Here is a 17431-nt window from a genome sequence, read left to right as displayed (position 1 = left end):
AAGAGATTGCTTTGGCATAGAAAGCCTTTAGATAAATAGAAGATTTACAAAAAAATGTGTCCTCTCAATAGGTGCATTACATTTTTTACAATGTTACAATTTTATTTACCAGACATTTTAGTTAAAAGTAATCCACATCTGAGAGTAAGTGCAACAAGCAGGGATCTACACAGGAGGAAACAACATCACTAAGTGCCAACAAACAGCCTCAAGTTAGATCAGACACAGATGCTGACAGGCTGTGCACAGAGGCAAACCCGAGGATGTAAAGGTAGAGTTTTTTATCATCATCAAGAAAACCATCAGCTATCACATTTATATCATCATTATCATGATCAATATTCAACTACATCCATGATTCATCATAAATATCATCATCATAGGCGTCATCAGCTGCATCGAAATCATTAAGGGTGTTTTCACACTTGTAGTTTGTTTGCTCTGGTCTGGATCATGGACCATTTGTTACATTGTTGTATACCTCAAGTTTGGTCTGTGTTCACAGGGGGACATTCACAAGCGGACCAAAATGTGTGATGTGTTAGGGAAAATGCTCATTAATTGGTAAGAATTTCTTGCAGGAAAAATCCTAGAACTAAACAAAGACTAGTTGACTCCTGCCTGGCTGTTGCTGCTCACACCCACTTTCCAAATTCAAAATGGACTACACAGACTGATGTCTGCTCTGGTCATCAGTCTTTATATTCTTTGAATTTACCACTGTGGGCAAACCACACAGTATGAAAAGGAGGCCGACTGCAACTTAAAAATAATATGTTGATGTACCCGTGTCACCAAACGGACTATCAAGACAGTTTAGGAGAGGGCGCACGTTAATCCTCCTGAAAAATCACCTGCTCATCCAGCAAAACCGTTCCAAAGATTGGCTGTCAATAGAGAGGTCGGATTGAGGTCGGTTCATGTTCTTGCTACAAAAAAATAGCACCAGAGTCAGAAAAGCGGGGTTTCAAGTGGTCTTGGCGCAGGTTGTTTGGTCCTCATCAGGGTCAGATAGACAGCTTTCACACCAAACGAACCACACTAACTTGACTAACAGACTGGAATTTGTATGGACATAACCAAACAGGTTAGGTGTGAAAACGCCTCAGTGCCTAGCTGTTCATGAATGAGCTGGGTCTTTAGCTTTCACAGCAAAGGGACACTGCAGATTGAATCCATGTGGTAATGTATTCCACTACAGGGCGACACAGATGTGAAGAGTCTAGCTAGCAGCTGAGAGCTCTGTTGTTAAGGCAGGCGCCTTTCCGCCAATGTAAAATTGGATGAGGGAGTTTAGGAAGGGGTCCTTTGAGTCGTTTTTGTCGTTGTGAGCTGGCACCTCTCTAGCAACCAAACCAAATTCCATAATTTGGTCCAACCTGAACCGGTAACCATTCAGGTGGTACTCTGGTGCCCGAGAAGAGACCAAGGATATTGAAATCTCTTCAATGTGAGAGGGGAAAACTCAATGGCTCTCCTTTGACTTCACGTTGGGCTAAAGGCCCTGACACACCAAGCCGACTGCAAAGAACGAGTAGCGACGAAGGCCGGCTTTGGTGCCGGCGCACAACGCCTTTTGTCTTAGCCAAAAAGTTTTACTAGAACACACCGCAAAGACTGCAGCCAACGGCCAACCACCACATATGTTCTGCGCATGCGTTAGAGGAAATAACTCTCCGTGCCAGCAGGGGGCGGTAGTCTGTAAAGGTCATTCCAAAAAGGGGAAACCGGAAGAGGACGAGGAATAAACCGTTGTTGTGATACGAGAAGACCATTTTCTCACCACTGTCGCTCAACACTCATAATATATGAAATACTAATGGAGAATAATGTCTGATAAAAAGGTGAAGATGGCGCTGGTGTTGTCAGCCCTTGTTCTTTTATTAGTGGAACAAGAAGAGAAGAGGAGCTTCTGTATTTCTTCTTGTGCACTGGCTCTCATGTTTCGCTTCGCTGAACAGCCAATCAGAGAGATGCCAACCGCGCAGGCAACGGCTCACACCCATTCAACATGTGGAAACGGCTAAAAAAAGGCGTCCTTTTTTTGTTCGATTTACATGTTCAGTTGGCGCGGTTGGTGAGAGGAATCACTCCGTTGAGCTAAGCAAATCAGTGCGTGAGAAGAAATACAGAAGTGACAAAAGCAAATTAACGACTTCAACTTTTTATCATTATTATTGATTTATTGATATAATAATATATCATAACAATGGTTTTTATATCCACATTCTTCTCCTGTCCTCGTCCTCTAACGGTGTCCCCTCTTTGGATTGACTTTTACAGACTACCGCCCCCTGCTGGCATGGAGAGTTATTTCCTCTCGCGTGCGCAGAGTGAACGTGGTGGTTGGCCGTCGGCTGTAGTCTAGACTTGATGATAACTTTTTTTTAGATAGTCACAGACCTTTTGTTTGTTTGTAGTTTTATTTTTGCTCTTGGCTGTCTATAATGTCACTGATTTTATTCTGATGGGATTACAGATCATGATAAATTGCACTTTGTCCTGTTTGGTGGCAGATGCAAACAAAATTGTTATCGTTGTTGCGGTGTAGAACTAGATCAGCAGTTCCTAAGACTGGTTAAACTTCCTGAGCTGACACAGGAAGTATATCCTCTGCTGGGCCTTTTTCCTGAATGTGTGGATATAAGGGTGGTCCACTTCAAGTCCTGGGAGAATGGATCCCAGGAACCTGGAGGTGCAGTTAAGTATGGTGAGGGTGGGAGTGTATGGACACTTTTCTAGTCTTGAGCAAGTTTATCTCCAGGTGGTTGTGAAGGGGCCCCTGAGGTGCAGTCATTGGTGTGTAGAGGAGAAAGAGCTTTTAATGTTTTTAATGTTTTCTTTGATACAAGCAATAGACAGCTTGAGCATGCTCAGTGCAGGGGGAGTACAATTTGGGATAACTTTTTCCATCTGCTTTGTCAGCATCCTCCAACTTCTCCTTTTCTTCCTTCTAAGAACTCCAATCCATGTGCCAGCCACATTTGCCACACCCTGTAAAAGCGGAAAACAAAAAAGAAAAGTATGCTTCCAGAACATTCAGGGGTTTCTACTGTAAGACATTTCTAGTTATCATTCAATATAAACTTTGTCACAGCAGTGATAAAAGAGTGAGCATATTTCAGTTGACATAAATGTTATTCCCTTGTTTTCCTGCTGCCCAACACCTAACCATATTTTTTTTTTACAAATGTCATACCCTGAGATAAAAGGACACGGAATCAAAGAAAAGAAAAGTATGTTTGGTTCAAAGAAGAAAAAAGGATTCAGGAAGAGAGGCAGGGTGAGCTGACTCAGGATTTCCAGGGGGAGGAGTGCAGGAAGCAGTGGGTGAGGAGGTGGACAGGAAATAAAAGGCGGGGGGAAAACACCTCTTCATCGTCCTCCTCCTCTGTCATCGTCAGCCGTGTCATTGAGGGAGGAGTGTCACAAGGGAGGAAGGAGAGGTGGAGCTGATATCACTCGCCTCCTGCAGATCTGTGAGGGCGTATTACCACATTCTCCCTGTTTAAACTTTTAACACTCACATTTATGCAATCAGTTTAAACAGCAACTGGGAGAGAGAGAAACACTGCCTATGTAAAGAGTGCTTTACTGAATGAGAACAGAGTAAGAGCTGAAGATAAGAGGAATGGAAAGATATGATGAAAAAGAGACGAGAGCTCCTCGGCCTCTCTGATTATATAAGTTTGCTGCAAAAGAGGGCATTGGGTTTGTGTGTGTGCGTGCTTGTCTCTTGGGTTTGTGTGTGTGGGGAAGACAAGAGTTTGCAAAGTGGAGGATGCTCAACACGCCTGCTGTCCTTCACTGTGCGTGTGGCCTGTGTTACTCAGCTGTCATTGCATTCTAAGTATTTGTGTGTGTAATTTTGGAAAGTGTGTGTGTCGGCATATCCACCAGTGTGTCTGTTAATACTTCTAGTGTATATACTCTAAGAACTTTTTCATAACATTGAAGTGTTTTAATCAGGAACATCTTAAAGCCCTATGAAAGGTTATAAAGAAGAGTGTGATGTTGTTAATTTAAGCAGGTCAAGGGAATAAGTTGGGGACAGGAGGTGTTGCATCAGTATATAAAACTCTGGAGGGTAGGAAGTGATGTTTAGCATTTTGCTTTTAATGTGATACAACAAACATAATCTAACAACTACCAAAACAAATCTATAATACCTGTCATATGTAAAGGTGAAGAGTAACACATTATTCCAGTAATATTGTGAACAGAACCTTTACATTTTAAAGTTCTTACTCACGTATTATTAAATTGAATCTTTTTTTTTATTTTGAAAGTACGTGTGGAAAAGATTTGTAGTGGTGCAAAAGTGGTTGCTTTGCATTATTTAGAAGACTAATACAAACTACCCGTGCATGTTTTATTTGGTACTTGCAGGTGCAGAGTGTTGATATAATGTAAGCCGATGGATTGAAGCGGGTTGTAGTATTTGCTGTTTGTTCAAATGACACATTTGACAGAAGAACAGAAGTTGTCTAGCTTGTCAACAATTGAGCTTTGTAGTTGGATTTGTGTGTGCTTTCACATCATTTTTAAATATAAAAATAATAAAAAATAGAGCTCGAGTCATACAGACTACAATAACTGACAAAGTAAGTCAAGATGGTGATTGTGTGCAGTCTAATCGGGTAAGATTTGTGATGTGATGTTGATAAGGCTTTCAAAATGTTTATGAAGGTAAGTCTTGAAACTTAGGTTTGGGTTAAACCGCACTGCAGATGTATCTAATAAAAACATTTTTTAGAGGAAACCTGTCACCTTAGCTGGACTCAAATAGCCTTCAGTTGTCCTCAGAGTTTGTGTTATTATTTAGGTTCAGCTGTTGTTGCTACTCTGAATAACTGATCTGTGCTTAAAGGGGGCTAAAGATGTGGATGTGTGTGTCTTGAATGCTTACTCAGGCTTTAGCAGATAGTGACTGAGCATTTTACAAACTGGCTGCTTTATTTCTAAAAATATGCTAAACCTGTTAGCTTTCTTGTGCTCACCCGTGGAGCTTCCCTTTCTTCTATTGCTCTCCATCTTTCTACTATTCTGGCTTTCTGATTCTCAGGTTTCTACCCACCCCCATCCATCTACACCCTGTGGCCCCCCTTTGACCCTGTTACCCCCCATCCACCCCCTTGCCATCCCTCTCCCTCCCAGGGCAAGCCTACAGCTCCCAGCCTTTTGTGCCTGCCTCTCCCCCCCCTCCCCCTCCCCCTCTGCCTCCCCCAGCCTTTGTGTGTGAGAGGCCAGCAGAGGGAAAGAGGAGAGAAGAGGGTGAGACAGGAGAGAGTAGAGACAGATCCTATCGATCTGATATGAGACTACACCTTGAAGCTTTTTATTTCTACATGCTCTTACTTGACTTTTGAAAAAGCAGTACGAGTGAAGGCTGTGCATTTGATCTGCTGGAGTGTCAGCATTGTTTTTTTTGGGCCCTGTTTCATGATGTATGTCTGAACAGTTATATTCTAAAAAGAATAATCCCTATAGAGATTATTCTTTAGCTCCTCTTAGAAGTTGATCGTTAATTGTGTGCACTAATGTGAATAAATTCATAATCTGAATAGTCTTAAATTAGAAATGTTGTCATGTATTATAAAACTTACTTTCAGTTAGTGATTTAACTTGATGAATTATTTGCTCCTTATCCAAATCACTGGCAGGAAGCTCTGAACAAACCACAGAGTGTATTTAACAGTGTTTCAAAACACACATTAAGCCTTATCAAAGAAGATTTACATTACTCATATTCTTATGTCAAACAATTCACAAATATTTCGCAGACCCCCAAGCTATGGTTCGTGGACCCCACTTTGAGAACCACTGCTCTAAAGGACCAATCTCTAAGCTATTTACTGAATTAAATCAAAAAGGTACCTTACTATCTGATCAGACATTAAGGAAACATGTTATGTTGAAGTGCTGGCTTCTCTGACAACAATGCAGCAGCCAGTATGTCCTCCTTCTAACTTTAGATTCTGCTCCTGAATGATCCAGATTTGTTTGGATTAGAGAAGGCAGGCAGTTTTAAAGGGATACTTCACCTGTTGAAACATGAGTCTGTATTGACATTGGGTCATATATGTAGAAATGTGAAATACATTTTGAAGTTGGTGCCTTCTTGGCCGAGAAAAGGCAGAAAGTGTCTTTTTGACTCAAATCCCAGAATGCACAGCACCACAGGCCACTCCCACTAAGTTGCAATGTAGATCGTAACTTAAATAACTATAACTTAAAATAAACAATAGCATCACAAATAGAAAAGGTACAGTGGAACACAGTACTTAAAAATGACAGGCACTCACAAGAGAAACTCTAGGCTGTTACACCTGATATCTAATTAGCTGCACTGAAAATAACACATAAATAAAAAATCTAAAGGTAGAAAATTAAACAGTGCCAGCTCTGTTTCTTTTTTCACATACAACCTTTGGGTTGAACTGTATGTTTAACACTAGTAGAAAATGAAGAACTAGTAAAAACACAATTACAATCTGAAATGATAATTGTAAGGTAAACTAAAATATTTGGTTTTCCCTTGAGATGACAAGACAGCAGTAGGCCTATGGAGGACTAAAAGTGCCAAAATGAAATATATAAATATATAATTAATTAAATCATTAAATGTGTCATTAATTATTTAAAATTGGTAATATATAAATAAATAAATTATGAAACACATCATTAATTAATTAAATGTTTAATTAATTATTTAAAATGTTAATTCATTTTATGTAAAACCACATTTAATTATTTCACTATTTATTTAATTATTTCACTATTTACTTAATCATTTCATGGTCCCTACACCAGCAGTGCATCATGAAATAATTGTATCTGTCACTGCTGCTCGTCAAAGTTTCTAACATCTGATTGGTTACTCAGCAAAGCAAGTCATGACAGATCGATCATGGATTGAAGCAGTGAATGCACTCCGATACATTAGGTGGCAGTGTTCATCCGTATATTCGTTTCGGTACGCTCTTCATTTGTCGCCGAAAAAATAGTTGCTGATGATACAAGTGAAGACGGATCAATCACCTTACCCGTACACCTCGCCATTGGTGCAAAGTGTTAGGTGCAGGATGTCCAAAACCTCTCCGGAGCTGCTAAGAGAAGCAGCTAATTTGATTGAAGAAGCTCTGAGGAGAACTCCACCGGCAGCACAGGTACAGCAGATACCTGTCGCTACACCACGTACACCTGTTCAAGGTAGGTAAGGATAGCCACATGTGCTTCTAAACGAAGCTAGCTAGTCGGCAGAATGGTGTTAGCATGTCAGCAGCCCTTAAGTTGGAGTATTATTAGTTATTTCTTTTTAGTTGTTGTTTGCTGTCTTTATTACATTTATCAGTGACATTCGTTGAAATTACTCTAAGCAGGGACTTAAGGATGTTTTAGCTGAGTGGCGATCATGGGAGCTGTAACATTCTCTCTGTTGCAGCCGAAGTAGCAAGGCTCTTTGCTCCATACAACAACAACAACAACAACAACAACAACAACAACAACAACAACAACAACAACAACAACAACAACAGCGGCGGCGGCGCCAGGAGACGGCCAGCACGGAGCCAAGTCATCCGAAGAAGCTACACACACACTTTCTGTTGTTTGGCTGACAACAAGCTGATAAAGTTCCAAGCATTCAGCTTAAAGCAGACCTTCTTGCTTCAGGACTTGGAGAACAAAGGGTGATCTTTTCAGGTGGGTCTGAAACAAGAAATTTGGCAAAACACTGAGTCCTGACATTAGTAGGAGTTGTATTTTTAATTTCATTTTATTGCCATTTGTGTTCACCTATTTTACATATTAGACTCAAACTTTAATTACGTGATTCTCTTCTTTTCTTTTGGTATTTGAGTTAATGTGCATTATGTATATTTACAGGAAATGACAACGATCCCATGGTTGTAACAAATAAACTGATGGAGGTGTTTCCAAAGCTGCAAGAAGGGGGAGGCTTTGAGTTTCTAAAAATTGCAGGATCTACTCGCAGTCGAAATCTTGGACTTCTTCAATGTCCCAGCACAGGATACACCCTTGCCTATCTAAAAGATCCATCTACAACAATTGGACAGGCTACAATTTACATACGACCACTTCAACAGGACCTACCCATTGATTCAGTATGGAAATTTACACTGTCACCATTTGATACATAGTTAAAATAAATTGCACTGTGGAGTTTTAATCAATACTTAACAGATTTGTTGTTCTTAGGAAAGCTCGGGACATGCCTCTGGTCCAGCCATCTCATGTATCACTTGTCAGAAGGAGGTTCCCTTCTCTGAAATGAAACTGCACCGAGCTAACTGTGATGGGTATGCACTTGTTAAAGATATATAAGAATTAAAATTTTCTGAACTTCAAGGACCCCCATGCAGGAAACACATAGAGGAGAGGGAGACCGTGGTGAGGAAAATGATAGAGAGCCACCCACTGACAGGGACAGCGTTCCAGTGAGGCCTGAAACATCTGTAGAGAGTGAAGTAGAACCAGTAGTGATTGAAAGTGAGAAGATTGATCTTAAAGAACTTGACAATGGTTTGTGTCATCACAGTAGGAATGCTATAATATTGTGCATAATTAGAACTCAGTCAATAGAAGAATAACACCTTTTAACCATAATAAATAACGACTATAAGACATGCCATTATCACTGCTGTTTTGTAGAACCTTAGAAACACTTCCTCATACAGTTCAACAGAACACATTTACACAGACTCCACATCTAAGTGAAGCTTGGTTGACTTAAAACAGCAAATAAGCATCATTCTGATGAAAGTGAAGTAGAAATGGACTTTCCTAGTATCTATTAAAAGGCTGTTGGATTCTGTTACATTTTTCAGGTGTTCCTCCTTTTCTGTTGATTGGGAGAGGTTATCTGCATTTAACATGCAAAGTAATTCAATTTATTTTTGTTCTTGTCTAGACTGGAAGATTATTAAAGAACCAACTCTGGCTGCCCAAGTTTTCAAAGATAATCTACTAAGTGAACATGCAACTGGGAAGCCTCTTCAACTGAAAATGGATGTAAGGGAGAGTGAGGAGGACAGGGAACGGGCACTTCTCTCATTCTATAAACAGCAACAGGAATGGGCATGTCCACTTCATTGTACCCTTGATGGTTAGTAGAATAGAGTTCATAATATAAATATATATGTTACATTAATATCAATTGTATGTCTTATATGGAATGGTATTAGTGGTTTACTGGTCCCATCAGGTAATTTGGCTGATATTAATCATTATATGATAATCTGCATTGGCTGTTCATGCTGTCTGCATAACAGTTAATGTGTTTGTCCTTCCTTCCTAAAACTTGTCAAGCACCTATAGCCTTGTTACAGCTTGTTTCCAGTGTGTTATTAACAGTATACAGTATTCTTTTTTTTTTTTCAGGTGATGCTGCTGTTGGACAGGGAGTGATGTGGTACTTTCTGACAACAATAATATCCAAACTCCAGTTTGGATTCAGAATGAATCTTGGTAAATGTGCTACTATTCAGGTTAATGTCATGCATTTTAAAAGTTAATTGTTTGATTTTAACCCCTGCTCTGTTGGTACTTACAGGAGGAGTGGGCCAAACTCTGCTATTTGAAGGTGAGCCTGACCATCTCGTTCCAGCTGCATCAGAGGTGCTTATTGAGAGCAACCTCGTCCGGGTTGCAGGAAGGATGATAGCCCACTCCTTTTTGCATGAGTCCTGCTGTTATTCATGTACTGTTCAATGGGGACCCTGAAATGGCAACAATTGTTGTCGAGGACTGTCCTGATCTGCACATCAGGAGTATTATAACAATGGTATGTAACACACAAACAAAAAAACCTTTGCCTTACAAAATTCCTGGACAGGTGTAATACCTTGTATGATCTAAATTCTAGCTTGAACTTGAAGAACTTACTCAGGAACAGAAGGACACAGTGTCAGATCTTTCCCTGTCTTGGGATCTCCCAGCAGTCACTAAAACGAATCAGAGGTGGCTACATAACAAACTTCTAGTACACGCGGTGAGTTTCTCCTGCTGATTTTGTGAATTCTCCTTCTGAAATTGAACTCATCCCCCATTTATCCATCAATTATGTTTCAAGCTAAGCAATTCTATCACGTCTGCATTTCTTTTGCACATCTGTATTTCAATCACAAACTAATTGGAACTGCAGGCAGGATTATTACAGAACCTAAACACTCTTTAACTTGTAATCTGGGCAGGGAGTGGTTTGGTGTTGCAATATGAAAGGATATAATTGGGGAAAAATACATCTTAAGCACTGCATTAGAGTTTTATAAACACTTTCTACTGTGCCAACTTTTGTAGAATTTTAATATTTGGTCAGTAATATGGGTTTGGCCTTTCTTGTAGGTCATCAGGAGGACCATGCGCCAAATTAAACAGTTGAGAAATGGATTGAAAGATGTGATGCTATGGCCCCTGCTGACATCTAGGCCAGATGTTGTCCCACTTCTTTTTCCGAAAATGGCAGGAATGCAGTTTGTACCCCAGGTGATTTAGTACATCCAACTTATTAACAATACTTTAAATATTAATAAATGTGTGTGCAAATCTTATTGTCTAATTTACTGAGCTGGATATTTTCTCAATTACCAAGACTGTAATCTATATTCCTTTTCATCAGTGCTGAATTATAAATTATCCTAGACACCAAAATAATTTTTAAACTTTTTTTTTTTCAGATGTTCCTAGACAAAATCACATGGCCTGTGGAGGACAGTGATGATGATGAAGAACTTGACATTGAGTGCAAGTGCCGCATCACTGGTTTTCTACGGATGTTCATTGAAACAGGTATAGCTATCTTATTTTGTGATTTATTATGTCCCATAAACATCTCACTTAACACTGTAGAATATATGAAATGCATAGGGATTTGAACAGTTACAGTGCACTGTGTTCTTAATCCACTTTCTGACTTTTTAGCTTCATCAGATACACTGGCCCAGTTTCTGAAATTCTGGGTCGGCTGGGAAATGCTCCCTCCAGAACTCAAAGTGGAGTTTTCCGGGGGAACCTTTCCATCATCCTCCACATGCTTTGAAACACTGAAGCTGCCAGCTCATTACAACACCTACAAAGACTTCGAGGAAGCACTTGTTGCTGCCATAGACAGTGCACACACTGGATTTGGTCTTGTTTAAGTATTTTCAGGCAATGATGTTGCTATGCTTTTATTCAGTAGAAAAGGTCAATTTGAGTGAAGTGAGTTCAGTGTTTTTCTAACATTTAAAATACAGTGCAGTATTTTCTTTCCCTGAAAATGATACTGCTTTGTTGTTGCTCTTCTGTCAATTGCTTGATACTTCAATGTGCATCACCTTGCTGTCCTTGCCTGTTGTCATTGGCTACATGAGGTTGTTGAAATATCTCTATGCTAGACAAATTGGTTTTATTTGCATTAAAACAGCATATTATTTCAGATTTTTATTGACAAATCAAGTTAACTAATTCATGAGTGACATTTGCACATGCTAAATAAAATAAAAGGCCTGGTTAAGATATCAGTCTCCAATGATTCTTGACAAAACTTGCACTGTCTCCAAATATGATCCAATTGCATCATTTAAAGAAACTGCTGAAACTGGCAAAATGGCAACCTCTTCATCTGAGAGCTCACGGGCCATCTGAATCTCAGGAACTGACAGTGTCTCCATGCTGATTGTGAGGCCCATTCCAGTCGATCCCATAGTCTTCATAAACCTGAACAGAAGATAACCTTGATTGACATATTGTTTAAACTACTATGACATGTCATCACACAAGATTCATGGGATTGATCATTGGTCCTTATGTTGGTGACAAATTAAGTTTTAAGCACCATAAGAGACTTTGCTGCTCAGATGTTGTTCTGTCAGAGCTCAGGAGACAGAAGAGATTCTCATGTTTCGTTCAAAAACAAGAACGAAGTGATAACAGAAACTCTTTTATTAAAATATAGTGGGTCCAATTATCATCTGTCTGAAATGTTTCTTCTAAGAAATTTGAGGACAAATAAATCTGCTAAAGGTGATACTTTAATGAAACATCAGTGACAAACACCTCTATCTCCTGACCTACAAAATATTTATATATTTTTCAAAAGGTTTCAATAATAGTGTAAAACTACAATCTTTTTTTTAAATTTCCTCCATGGGGCCTTGCTCTCTGTATCTTCTCCAGAGTTCATTAGGTGATTGATTCCTTTCAGTTCTAAGTCCATGAAAGTTCGAAGCATCTCTGAAGGAGCTGAGGGTTCTCTGAATTTGGGGAAGGAAGATCCGGTGCATGGCATAAAGATGGACTTCGTTGTCTGGATTGAGTGTTCCCTGATCTTCCAATGAAGTGAAGATCTGATAGAAGAGGTCTAGGGCATGCTCATAAACATCTCTCCACATCCTCTCTTTTCTGCAATTAGAATGCAATTGACAAATTGTTAATTAATGTATAATCTCAAGCTTTAAAATACATTGAGCTGCTATGGTTTGTACAAGCAGTGGTGGACAGTAATGGAGTACATTTACTTGAGTACTGTACTTTACTTGAGTATTTGTTTTTTGGAAATTTATGACTTTCACTCCACTACAAGACAAATATTGTGCTTTCGACTCCACTACATTTCTAGGAAGCTTGTCGTTACTGGTTCCTTCTAGGCTCAGCATAGCTTTGTAGTCAGCTGTTGGTGTTTTTCTTTTCTAAAATGCAATTGGCCACACGCTGTGCTCCTCATAGAAGGGAACCAATCACAGTCACCGCTCACACATGGGATGGATTTGGAAATACGTCATCAACGCTCAGTGTAGCAAGCTCTCCCGCCTTCATTCAAACAAAACTCGGCAATGGAGATGGCAGGAGAAGCTGAGGAAAGAGACTAAATGTGCACCATCTTTTAGGGATTTCCATCACTTTCCACAGACATGGAAAAATGCAGGGCGGTTTACAGATTTTATTAAGGCAAGGGTTATGTTGCCATGTAGCCAAGTGGTTCAACTGGATGATGAGTTCTTGAAAGCAGAGTTGTAGTTTGTTCGCGGTAATGGACTGAACAGTAAACTTGCAACTCCCCCACAGTGAATGTGTGGGGAGAAAAAAAAGGCCCTCCTGTTTTTTTTGGGTGGGGATATTTAAATAAAACATTTAAATGACAATAGCTGTCCTTATTGTTTTTGATTGCATTTTATGCTGAAGTTTTTACAGGTGTTTCTATAGACTTGTAAGTCAATACATCATTAGGTGGTTTCAGAGAGTTACAAGGTTCTGTATAAGCACTGAGAAAACAATACAGCAATGCACTGATATTAGAAAATGCACTTTGTACTTTTGAATACTTAAGTATTTTTAAAAGTACTTTAGTACTTTAACTTGAGTAAAATCTTGACCGAGCAACTTTTACTTGTAGTTGAGTAAGATTTGACCACGAGTATCAATACTTTGACTCAAGTACTGGAGTTGAGTACTTTGTCCACCACTGTGTAATAGTAGTCGCCAAACAGATATTGTACCTACCGCTGATTGTGTACACTTCTGCCTGTGATGTGAGAGTTCCTGTTGGTACCTCTGCTCCTGATCATGAATTCTGCTACGTCTGAATTCTCTCTTCCTTTATCAGACCGTACCCTTGACGGCAGCCCGTACTGCTGAACGGCATTGATAAAGCTCTGTAGGACAGTGCTAGCCCTATTATTGCCAGCCACATTCAGGTAGACCACCAGTCGACTGAATCCGTCCACCCCACCATGGACAACAAATCTCCACCTGTCAGACAGTTTTGAACACAAAAAAGCTTTAATGTGATAATTTCTTTGGACATCTATAGAAAGTTGCATTGTTTATCAACTAATATCACTGATACCTTATGAGCTTGTGGTGACCATCTATGTGCCATAAAGAGTTTGGGCCAGGAACAGAATACTGCCGTCGTCTTATTACATGCAGCCGTAGAGGTCTCATGTACACTCCCTCAGCATCCACTCTGTGCAAAGACTCTCGCAGTCTTGAGACTTTAGAGCAGAAAATAATCATACACTTATTGGCTATTTATTTTTAAAAAAAAAACACTTCAAATCTAACTGAGAAATACTGGGAAAAAAATACCAGAGTTTCAAATATTTATGAGTATTTTGATAGTGTTATGGTTAGGGTGTTGTAATAAATGGCAACACCATGGATTTAAATTTGTAAATCCAGTACAAAACCACCACAGTCTCAAAAATTACCAGAGTTCACCTAATCTATCATCAACATGATATATAAAACTTCATAATAACAGGATACAAATCTGGATTTACCCTGGAAATGAGTTTCAGATATATCAGCTGCTACGTTGCTAAAGAATACATACATGAGCCTTACCTTAACAATATATATTCTCATTGACCTTGCGCCTAGTTCATGGTTATTTATATTTATTCATATTGGGCTCGGATCGTACTCACTTGGAACACGCACACCTCTAGCATTCAAATGTCCACGCATTAGCTTGTAGCCGGTGTTTGGATGGCTTCTGTGGACTTCGCTTACAATACGGTCCAACTCCTCATCAGCATCATCATCAACAGGTGTGTAGAGATCTGTCTTTCTGCGCAGACCAAAAAACAAAATGTTACATTTCACTTAACACCTTTTAAAATGAATGACATCGCCAGTACACTACTAATAATCTTAATAAAATCCGTGAATTTAACTGTGAATACCTTAGGCCACTATGTTTCATGTGCCTTCTGATTGTCCTCTTCGAAACTCCAAACCTCTCAGCAATTTCACTCGCTGGTAGCCCACACCGGACATGATGCTCTAGAACGGCAGTGGGTATGTCAAAAGCCGGGCGCCCTGGTCCGTGTGTGTGTTGCGGCCCCGTACGGGAGAAGCGCTGGAGAACTTCTTTTAAGTTTGCGAACACTCTTCTGTCAATATCTTGGTCAGAAAGACCGGAAATAACTCCAAGAACTTCAATAAATCCCTCTGCTTTGCTAGCCACATGTTCAGGGTCCGAAATCCCAGCGTCAACATTCTCTGCCAGGTCTAAAATATCTGTTATTAACTCACGGGAGAGCTCATGCAGATCCTCTGTGATTGCTGCCATGTTTGTATGTTTGTTTGTTTGGCGGGAAACCGCCTAGTCTGGCAACCCTGCAGACCAAAGCAATGGTTTGTGACTCGATCAGCGTTAATCCCGCCCACTGAGTTTGATGGGACAGGATGACAGATACAATTATTTCATGATGCACTGCTGGAGCAGGAAACATGAAATAATTAAATAAATAGTGGAATAAATAGATGTGTTTTTACATAGAATGAATTAACATTTTAAATAATTATTTAAACATTTATTTAATTATTTATGTATTTCATAAATTATTTATTTATATATTACCAATTTTAAATAATTAATGACACATTTAAATAATTATTTAATTATTTAATAACACATGCATTTAATTAATTAAATAATTATATATTTGTTGATTTATTTCCAATATTAAATAATTGATGACACATTTAATGATTTAATTAATTATATATTTATATATTTCATTTTGGCACTTTTAGTCCTCCATACTGCTGGAGCAGGAAACATGAAATAATTAAATAAATAGTGGAATAAATAGATGTGTTTTTACATAGAATGAATTAACATTTTAAATAATTATTTAAACATTTATTTAATTATTTATGTATTTCATAAATTATTTATTTATTTATTTATTTATTACCAATTTTAAATAATTAATGACACATTTAAATAATTATTTAATTATTTAATAACACGTGCATTTAATTAATTATATATTTATATATTTCATTTTGGCACTTTTAGTCCTCCATAAGTAGCTGCCTGACCTTTAAACTGTCACAACCACTTGATGTTACAGTCCTTATGTGACACAAGTTAGGTCACTTCAACATGAGGTGCAGGTTCTTCTTCAAAAAGATGAACATTTCGGCCTTCTCAGCCGTCAGCCTGTTCCTCCTTTCATCGATAATAATGGAGGCTGTGCTGAAGAGCCTTTCGCTCTCCACACTTGCTGAAGGTGCACAGAGAAATGTAGTTGCTGTGACCGTCAGGAAGTTGGTAAACTTTCCAGTACAGCAGTGGATTGTCCGAACGCAGAATAGTTGGCTCACCTAAGTAGGTCTGCACTTCAATACCTACACTTGTGAGGGTTGACACAGATGTGCTTTCCTCCAGGATTTCATCAAAAATGCTTCCAAGTTTGCTCTGGCTTGCAGCCTCCATCCGAGGCATCTTTTCTGCTGGCTCTGAGGCTGATGAGGTCCTCTCTGCTGGCTCTGAGGCTCCTCCTCTGGTCCTCCTCATCACTTCTTCCATCTTCCTGACCTCTGTCAGTAATGCATCCCTTGCCTTTCGTGAGGTTTCTGCATTGGTGAAGTACCTGGATCAATAAGAATAAATATATAGAACATTTAAAGTTGTTAGAAATAAAATTACACGCTTTAATCATTGACAAAATAAACGTAAATGTTGCTTAGTGTCTACACTAAAGAAAAAACTATAGTATTACAGGCTGCCTCACACACACACACACACACACACACACACACACACACACACACACACACACACACACACACACACACACACACACACACACACTCTTATTAAATAGGGTTAATAAAAGACCCTACATACCTGTCTTTATGGATCCAGTAGCGTTGTAACTGAATACAATGGCTCAGTTTCCAGGTCTCCTTTTCCCCATTTCAAGACGCAATAGGGAACGTGTAAGAAAGATACCTTTTGTGACTGGGTTGCAAAGACGAGACTGTGACTTCCAGGACCTTTTTATGAATACAATTACAGTAAGTACAAGTATAGCCTTATAAATAAAGACATACCATTGATTTGGTCTATGAATAGACAATGCAGGTCAGTCAACCTCGATGCATAGATCATGCAATGAGTCAGGGCCCTAAGATTTATGAACCTCAACGCACCATGATATACAGTATTCAAAGATTTAAAGGATTAAGAAGATTCAAATATAAAACATCATCATCGAAACCGTAGCCGAAATGTTAGCTTCTTTACTAGTTGTTGAATATGTAGCTTGATAGACAGCGTATCTACATTTCAGAATCCAAGGTATTTTAAAGATGATACAGTCACATAACCTGATATTATCATTTCAAAGCAAGCAAGCTTTGTATTTGTACATGATAAAAACACATTTTTCACGATAACATGTTGACGTTTACATAATCTTTTTTCAGACAGCTCATTCCCATGAAGCATGAGACATTTGTACAGAAAAGACATTTTAGTCAGAAAATCAATAACGATCTCTCTCACTAGAACCATAGCTTCCTGAAAAGTAAAGTATCTGATATATAAGTTGTTGTTGATAAAACCGAATGCAAGTTTCTATGTAAGATAAGATATATATTCAAAACAACCTATTCTTAATACAAATCATAT

The 17431-nt window shown here is 38.9% G+C and overlaps 3 protein-coding genes across 8 annotated transcripts in view; 2 read left to right on the top strand and 1 right to left on the bottom strand.

The window, feature by feature from the left end:
* kdm6ba (lysine (K)-specific demethylase 6B, a) overlaps positions 1 to 17431 on the top strand; it is a 118983-nt gene that overhangs the window by 12148 nt on the left and 89404 nt on the right. The gene's annotated exons all lie outside the window — the stretch shown is intronic.
* Positions 7386 to 11517, top strand: LOC132958554 (uncharacterized). Of its 6 annotated transcripts, XM_061031475.1 has the most exons (9): positions 7386 to 7704; positions 7888 to 8126; positions 8221 to 8321; positions 8933 to 9127; positions 9575 to 9805; positions 9887 to 10012; positions 10366 to 10506; positions 10698 to 10809; positions 10942 to 11517. In XM_061031475.1, exons 5-9 carry the CDS (start codon positions 9701 to 9703, stop codon positions 11157 to 11159), a joined length of 702 nt encoding a protein of 233 aa, XP_060887458.1. In that variant the 5' UTR covers positions 7386 to 7704; positions 7888 to 8126; positions 8221 to 8321; positions 8933 to 9127; positions 9575 to 9700; the 3' UTR covers positions 11160 to 11517. The 6 variants fall into 6 exon arrangements, with proteins under 6 accessions (XP_060887458.1, XP_060887459.1, XP_060887462.1 ...); XM_061031476.1 differs by lacking the exon at positions 8933 to 9127; XM_061031479.1 differs by lacking the exon at positions 8933 to 9127 and having other exon boundaries at positions 7888 to 8321.
* LOC132958896 (uncharacterized) lies at positions 12120 to 16324 on the bottom strand. Its single transcript, XM_061031980.1, has 6 exons — positions 16120 to 16324; positions 15893 to 16019; positions 14430 to 14572; positions 13847 to 13994; positions 13501 to 13749; positions 12120 to 12402 (listed from the first exon to the last, which is right to left on the bottom strand). Exons 1-6 carry the CDS (start codon positions 16322 to 16324, stop codon positions 12135 to 12137), a joined length of 1140 nt encoding a protein of 379 aa, XP_060887963.1. The 3' UTR covers positions 12120 to 12134.

The sequence above is a fragment of the Labrus mixtus genome, chromosome 23 (genome assembly GCF_963584025.1).
Source record: "Labrus mixtus chromosome 23, fLabMix1.1, whole genome shotgun sequence".
NCBI lineage: Eukaryota > Metazoa > Chordata > Actinopteri > Labriformes > Labridae > Labrus > Labrus mixtus.
Note: the sequence above shows the minus strand (reverse complement) of the source record. Positions and strands in the feature narration are given on the sequence as shown.